Source organism: Chroicocephalus ridibundus, chromosome 1 (genome assembly GCF_963924245.1).
Source record: "Chroicocephalus ridibundus chromosome 1, bChrRid1.1, whole genome shotgun sequence".
Lineage (NCBI taxonomy): Eukaryota > Metazoa > Chordata > Aves > Charadriiformes > Laridae > Chroicocephalus > Chroicocephalus ridibundus.
In genome coordinates this window covers 27563930-27572374 of record NC_086284.1, presented here as the reverse complement: position 1 = coordinate 27572374, position 8445 = coordinate 27563930, and the positions used below count along the sequence as shown (strand labels likewise).

Sequence of the window (8445 nt, the reverse complement as noted above, 5' to 3'; positions counted from 1 at the left end):
GGCACAAGTGTTAGAATATCAAAGTATACCCGTATACTTGGCTTTGCACTTGCATTTGCATAGGATGAATGCATTTAAGAACTTAATGCATTTACATCCCACGGAACCATAGGGATGTAAAACTTGCAGGATCCAAAACCTGTTGTGTGCATTCACAAAAGCAGACTTTGATAATCTGTTGAAACCTACACATGCAAAAAAACAGCAAGAAAACTGCACACACACCTCTGCGTGAAGTTTGGTGGTGGTTTTTTTTTTTTTAGAATATCAGATGACAAATGCTATGCCAGAACGAAGCATTTAATCTTCAAGTCCAAGTTGTTTGCAAGTTACTCACAAATCGAGCATATTCATTTTCAGTGGAAATGTCTTTAATATGAATGCATTTTTGTAAATTCTAATGTTTTTGTTCACATAGATCAAAATGTCAAAACAGCAAATGTCAAAATATTTGAAAAAGGGTTCAGTTTTGCTAGAAAATAAAGTCAGTTGGCAGAGTCAAGTATAGCTAATACAGGATTCTAGGTTACCCTAGAAGGGGTGTACTCACACTAGAGCTTTCAAGCAGTTTCATGTTTCCTTCCTATTAGTGGATTAGCTAGCCCTAAATATTAATTATCTCAGATGGTGACAAGTAGAAAAATCCCATGCTTCTGGAATCAGAGTGAATTACTCTTAAACACTAGTATCAAGATTACAATCACTGTTTGCATTTTGCATATGCACTACAGATCACTGAAAGTTTCCTGTTGCACTGCAGCAAGAAAAGGAAATGTAACACAAATGAGCTTAATTTGCTGCAAAGTACAGCAAGATACTTCGGTAATCTCATAAAAATTTCATACTGGAACCTGTTACAGTGAGTTCAATTTGATCTTTTAATGTAATACAGTACATTTTTATAAACTTAACATTATCATTGCAGAAGAGCATGCTAACTGAATGTTAGCAATTTATCTTTTATACATAATTATACTCTACTGTAGCTACTGTACGCAGATCTCAAAATGTTAGTACATAAAATATTCATTTTCTTTATGAGATGAGAATGAACTTAGAAGAGGTTTGAATATAAGAATGAAGTATTTGCTGTGCCTATTTCTCAAGAAATAATGAATTACACATTATAACCCAAGAAATCAACATTTAAATTGCAAAACTATACTTTAAATTTACATTAAACATTATGATCAGTAATGTGCATCAATATTCAATGAAGTTTAACCTAACCATGTTTATGCACATAAAGCCTCAAGAGTCTGCAGCAGTTTCAGCATCAATTTTTCATATTTTTGTATAAAATGGACTTAAAGGTACATCTTCCATAAACGTTTTTCAGTGCAATTCTGTCAAAGAGGAAAATATAAAGCTAGCTTTCAATCATTTTATACCATTAAAAAAAAACCCCAACAACTTGCATTTGCACTGCTGAAGCGTAAGTAAGCCAGTTCCATTGTGCCAACTATTTCGAAGTCAATTCAAATCAACCGTAATTGCCTTTTTAGGCAGCATTTCCCCCATATCTATAGGTATAAATGTTGAAAAGCTGAATACTGAGGGGGTAGAGTTAAGCTGAGACAGAATAATCTAATTGTTTATAATACCTTTTTCCATTCTTAACAAAAAGAAAAAAGCATAATGAAAAAATTCTGAAGGTGTCTTTTACTAGTGATCTTACAGTTTGGAAACGGGTAAATCCGTGTTCTAGTCTTATCCTTTTCTTGAATCTTTACAGGCCACCTTGCAAATATAACTTATTTATTGATGGATTATGTGAAAATGCTCCATTATTCAATGAGATAACATTTTCCTAAATTAGAAACTGATTTTTTCACCTGTTGTTAACTGTAGGGAACCAGAGGGAGAACAGCACCTGAAATTATAATATGTGCTTGGCTAAGCATAGTGTAGTAATCTATACATTTTGGTTCAAAGACACAGTCTGTAAACTGTAAAACTGCATACAGGATACTGCTTTAAGTATTTTGTTTCTATTTTTTTTTGCAGATTATACCTAAAAAAACCAAAAAAACAACCTCTCTATGGTAGCACAAAATAAAAATGAAGCTTCGTTCAAACCTTGAATACCTCGACTGCAAGAATCAACAGCTGGTTATTCAACAAAAACTTAGCTCTTCATACCAAAAAAATTTGGCTCAAAAAAACAAAAACAAAACAAAAAGGTACAATAAACTCTCAATAAAAGGTTCTCTCGTGAGGCAACCTACCATATACTACTGCTAGATACGAGTTTCCAAAAAAACATTACATCCCATTTTCAGCACATTTTTCATAAACATGCAACTTCACTATAAAATACAAAACACTTGGCTCTCAAGAACAGCTTTATAAAGACACACTGCATCAATAAAATTTTTCTTTGTGATTAACTTTACATTGTAATAAGAACTGTATTTTCACTAACGTTTATATATCAGATTTCATATTATAATGTAGTAATAATTTGCTCTGTGAACGTCATGTTCAGAAGGAAATATCTATACACATTAACATACTAGACTATTAAAAACTCAGTTACAGAATTTTATTGATACAGTAGATTAATAAAAACTGATAGGGGAAGATAAAATGGGTAGGGTATTCAGTACATTATTTAATAACACACTTTTAAAATTAAAATATTTTAAATCCTTTTTGAATTTTCAATGCCACTAGAAGTCCAGAAAAGTCTGGCATCAATACTGAGGTGTAAAACAAGTCAAACAACTTCTTTCACAATTTGCATCTCTTGTATTATTCTATCCAACATTGTTCAACTGTAAAAGAAAGTAATTTAGCACCTCTGATGATAGGTAGGTGCCTACAGGTAAACACTAGGTTAGGTTAATGAAGGAAACAAAGACTTTTTTTTTTTTTCTTCTTCTCCTCAACAAATAGTGGCAAAAGAAAGTGGCACTATTTGTTCAACTGATTTTTTTTTTTCACAGTTAAATGTCAACAAGAGTACAAATACGAACACTGACAGATATTGCTTGAGATCAATTTTCAACAAACTCTGTTCTTTTTTAAATCAATAGATCCAATAAACAGTGGGGTACTGTCAGTTTAAAGCCGCAGATAAAAGCTATACAAGCACTTTAGAAGTCAGAAACATTAAAAAAAGAACTATTTACAGTTTTCTTCTTTAGTTCATATGTCTACAAAGCCAGCGTACATTACACTTCACAAAAATCCACAGTTAATGATATCAACATGTGTGTGGCTAAAGCTTGTGACCTAGGGACTGCAAATGCAGGGGCAGTAAAAGTAAAATAGGTTTTGTCTTTTTTTCAGCAACCCCATTTGTGCACCAACAGCTTCATTCAGTCTCAAGCTTTATATTAAAAGCATTCTTCAAAGCTTTCACCTGGAAGGCTGATAACTACATGCTCACTCATCGCCTTTCCCTTTTGGAAGTTCTGCGACGGACCTGTTTGGAGAAAAAGTATTTTAAATGTTTTTACAGAAAAACTTTGAAAAATTCAAGAATAAATATATTTAATAATGGAAAATTGCTTACTCTCACAATAATGCTTGAGTAACTGTATACAGTATCATTCACTACTCATTTTACCACGGTTACAAGTCTCAGTCAATGACCAGGACATAACTTTGATGTTACTGAGCCTGCATCCTTCAAGTATTCAAAAATAACCTGATTTCCTTTTTCAGAGTTTTCATACACTCAGATGCTCCGATCATTAGATATGTCCAAAAGTGTCAAGGCATTCACAGTTACATTTTTAGTATTACTACTAACATTACTAATGTATTTGTATAAAATAAATATAAAAATAAACTTATTTTAACATAGTTGCATATGATGGCAAGAGGAAGAAATTGGTTTAGGATTCTGCTCCAAGATTCCATACTTATTTTCCAGTACTGTTCATTTTGTGTTCCTGTTTTGTATAAGGACACATTTTTCACTATTACTATCTAGCTGAGAAGAACGGGCATGAGTTACCTGGAAAAGAATTCCCATGAGGTACTACACAACTCAGGCAGACAGATAACAAGCTATACAGAACAGAAAAATTTAAGATGCTTGACAAAACCCGACATTTTGTAAGAAATGCAGCTTCTCTGGGAAACTACAGTGCAGTGCCACTACACAACAGTGGCTGCTGACAACCACCTCATCCATTTTAAAGGAGCAAGGTTAAGTTCTAAGAACAGAAGTCATTCTCTGATCACCAATACACAGAGGACACCACAAAGACTCACGAAGAAAGTCTCAGGCATTTCTCTTACATTGATTGTGGCAACTTCCTCTTCTTCCATTACTTCTTCCTGAGGAATGTCATCACTGACAGGTGAACTACTCTGAAATACATCCATCTCTTCACTAGATTCATTCTCTTTACTGGCTGCTTGTTTGGAACGTCCCGCACGGCTACAATCAGAAGAAAAATAAAGATCAGTTTCGCAGTATATGGGTGTGCGCATGCATAAACCATATGAGAGTTAAGCACTCTACAGGAATGGCAGCCTTAAAATTCCATGTTATGTAGTACTTCTGTCTTGTATACCTATCTAGTTCATCCACATATGGAATAGAAAAAGTAGAACCAGGGGGCCGGACAACAGCATTTGAAAACCAAATTATTCCAGAATAGAGGGCTAGGAGTAAAAAGTTGAACAATTTTTGCCTCTATAGACAAGACAGATTTTGTTTCTTCAGTGCCAGAATACAGGGCAAAGAAGGCTGAACAGGAAAAAGCCAGACAACCAGAGACTGAATACTTGGGGTTTTTTCCTTCTATTCAATTCCATGAATAAATGTACTCTACTTCTATACGAGTTTACACACAACAAAATTTTAATAACTGCATCTATGTTTTTTACAGACTTAGAAGAACCCATGTTGCTATTTATGAAATTAGCACTATACTGAACCTAAATGCAAATCTTCCGAGCACCTCATGCTAGGGATAATCAGGATAACAATATCTTAATCAGGATAATCAACAACTATCAGTCAACAATATCTTAAATTGTCTATGTTAGTCATAGGAGCTGAACCACAAGCAAAAAGCACCCATTTGCTTAAACTGAGAACTAGCCCCTGCCGTGCCTTCAAAAACAAAAAAGCCAGCTAGATATGTATCCAAAACTACAGAGCTGCACCCACATTACCATTTTGGTTTGGGTCATTAGCACAGTTCAGAATCAAATCACTGAATTGTCCAGCTCGCTGCAAATGCAGACTTGGTGCACCCAAACTAGGTGACTGCCTGGATGAAATTAAACCTGAAACTCTGTTCCAGGCAGACGACACACACACTTCAATCCCCAGTGGGGGCCTACAGATCCAAACCAACTGTCCTCTGACAGCATCGAACCACACATGCGGTGGGAATTTTCAGTCCCGAGAATCACACTAAAACACGTACAAAATAAAATCTCCGAATCGCATATAGTAATTATAGTATAGCAGGAGTTTCAGCACCAACCAACACAACATTCTTTGAGAAACAATACAAATTAGCCCAACTCAAGCCTTTCAACTCTGATAGAAGCAACAGAATTGAAAAGGAAAGAAAAAATATTCATAAGCTAGGTTCATTTTTTCACATATTACAAAAATAAGTCAGTTCACACGTGCTAATTGGTAACCCAATTAGCTATCAGAAACAGGTTATACACTATCACCTCATAGGTAATAGGAACCCAAATTCTTATGTCAAATCCATCCCCAAGGAGCACAGAAAGCTTTTAAGCATTTGGATTAAATATCTTCTACCTTGTGGTACGCGGCGCTGCTGAGCTTGTCAGCTCCCTTCCGTTAAAACTGCTGTAGATATGTATGTAGAAAAGGGAGAAAGGTCTGACTACAATGCACTCTGAACACTGAGGAATAACTGTGGTCTCACCCTTTTTCTCGCAGATTTGGAAAAAAGACAGTCACAATTTGGGTGGTCTGATCACAAAAAATAAAAAATACGCAAAGTAGGTTTTTTTGATGAACTCTAGAATAGACCAAACAACTTTGAACCCTGAAACAACTTACTTGGGCTCCTCAGGCCAGAACAGTGTACGTACACATGAATGAGAGCTATGCCTGTTATTGCTTATGTGCACTGATACAGTTTACTTTGTGTAAAACGGGGTAAAGAAACACACTGAGTTCACTGATTTCACTGAGTAGTGAATCATAAGCTACCAAAGTATTTACTAAACGGCATCTTCAACAAATGCCACACAGCACACCACCCAACAACAACTTGTTGGCATGTCTTCTCTGCAAGGCAGTAGCAGTTTCCAACTCTTGCTCCACTGCACATGTAGCAGTGGCTTCTGTAGTAACCAAGACAGTGTTGGGACCTGTGTTTCTGTTACAGAGCAAAGGACAGGAGAGATCTGACCTGAGGTAGGAAAACAGAACACTGGAAAGGGTCAGGATATTGTGTGTGCAAAATGCCAGAACATGCGATCCAGTGTGAAACTAGAATTTGAACTGAGGGTACAACCTTGTTTAGGCAAAGATCTGCAGTATGGAAGATCTCCAGGGACAGGCAAATCGGTACATTAAACTGCCAGAGGAAGATCAACATGATGCTAACTAAGGCCAGAAGCTAGAAACAGAGTAATACAAAATGTCAGACTGAGATACCGCCCAAAGGAATTTATCACCAGGTTCTAGAAAAGTATCTTGCAAATCTGTTCCAGGAGCTGCAGTTTGATACCAGTGGGCAGATAAGTCCTGTCCACTTGTACACTTCTGCTTTACATATATTGTGTATACATGTATAGAAAAGGTAGAGATACCTGTAGTTTCCTACAGTAGGCACAAGAAATGAAGCTAGCCACAGAGTTTACGTTTGTTTTGGAGCTTTATATGCCTCAGAATTTTCAAGAGCTCCTATCATTCATAGATTGTAGCACATTTTATTCATTTGGAAATGATTCAAGTGGATAATAAGAAGGCCACAAATTAGAAAGTAAAGGAACATTAATTTACAGAGAATCAGAATAAACTTAATTCTCCACAATACTGTTTCAAATACAGAAACAATGTGATTCTTCCTCCCTATACAAAACAAACGGGAGCACTTTTCTCTGCGTGAAGTCCTAATAAAGCCCTGTCTTCAAGATCCTCATGTGCTTTATTGACTTTTCTCCTATAAGAGCAAAGCTACGTATATGCTACCTGAGCACATTAAACTTACTCGTAGCCTCTTGCTCTGGTTTGAGATGCTCTAGGAGAAGCAGCTAGGGAAAATACTTTTAGAAGTAACAATGGCAATTTATTTTCTTAACTTCAATTAAAGTATTCTGAGCTATTTTCAGTAAATCATTGTTTGGGGGCAGAGAGGCATATTTTTAATTTTCACTAAACACAAATTCAGAAAATATTCACCACTTACACTTTTTTTTGCTGTGATGGTGGTGTGTTTGATGACCTTCCTCGTCTTTTCTGTGGCGTAGACTGTGCTGATTCAACTGTACTAGTTTCAGATGGTTCTGCTCTGTTTTGAGGAAGACCCAAATTGCAAAGTATCAAATTATAACTAATGTCCAAGGATAAAAAAGATGCAGCTTACAAGAAGACAGACTTACCTCTGCTGTGTTCTTTTCTGTGTCCTATTTTGCCTGCCTTTTGGTTTTTGTTCAATGTTTTCACTTTGCCTTTCTTCCTCCTCCTCCTCCTCTTCTGCTGCAGCTGCTGGCGGTTGTTTTTTTTTGCTCCTTTTTGATGACTTTGCTACTGGTTCTTCCTTTGGTGTTCCCCCATTATTTGCTTTGGGCGGGCGTCCTCTTCTCCCTTTCTTTGGTGGACTGTTCTGCTCATCCTCACTTTCTATTACATCTTCTTTTAGCCTTTTTTCCTCTTGCCATTGTGTTTCATCAGATTCTGAAACAACTGCGGGTCTCTTCCTTCCCCGTTGACTACCTCTAAGTTTCTGCTCTTGACCCAGTTTATTCAGGTCATCTATGCTTAGTTTCTCTTCTGAATCTGTGATTGCGGCTTTCTTCCTTCCTCTAGGCTTCTCCATCTCTGACTGAAAAGGTAAGATTACATCTTTAAATTAAAAAATTAAACTGCCATATTGAACTGTCACTTATGCAAAAGCTACAGAAGCTCTCCCCAACAAGACAAACAGTCAAGTTGCACAAGTTGTCTACTGAGACTGTCTACCTTATCCATTTCAAAAAACTTTGCAAAAGTATAAACGCATACATACGTATCAAGTGCCAGACAAGAGAGTGAGATTATTTCAAAGGTGAGCAGTTGTAACACTGAAGTGTGTAAGGTCTTCCTCATTTGTAGCAGTAGACATGTCAAACACAATTGGCTAGAACATCATCCATAACTACTTTTTTATCAATAGGAAGATAAAAAGATATAGAGGATGAGAATTGTCAACCTGGGGCTTCAGCTCTGTTGTGAGCTGCGGAGTGCTTCTGCCTGGCTCCCATGCTGGCAGGCGCAAGACGCTA

At 36.5% G+C, this 8445-nt stretch overlaps 1 protein-coding gene across 3 annotated transcripts in view; it reads right to left on the bottom strand.

Moving 5' to 3' along the window:
• Positions 1 to 232: 232 nt before the first annotated feature.
• Positions 233 to 8445, bottom strand: part of PDS5B (PDS5 cohesin associated factor B) — a 118946-nt gene continuing 110733 nt past the window's right edge. For 2 of the 3 annotated variants that reach the window (XM_063332497.1, XM_063332506.1), the window contains exons 32-35: positions 7564 to 8006; positions 7371 to 7472; positions 4255 to 4396; positions 233 to 3430 (exon numbers count right to left, since the gene is read on the bottom strand). In XM_063332497.1, the coding sequence (XP_063188567.1) occupies positions 3395 to 3430; positions 4255 to 4396; positions 7371 to 7472; positions 7564 to 8006 (723 nt within the window). In that variant the 3' untranslated portion in view covers positions 233 to 3394. The remainder of the gene's footprint in view (positions 3431 to 4254; positions 4397 to 7370; positions 7473 to 7563; positions 8007 to 8445) is intronic. The other variant, XM_063332509.1, reaches the window with a different exon arrangement.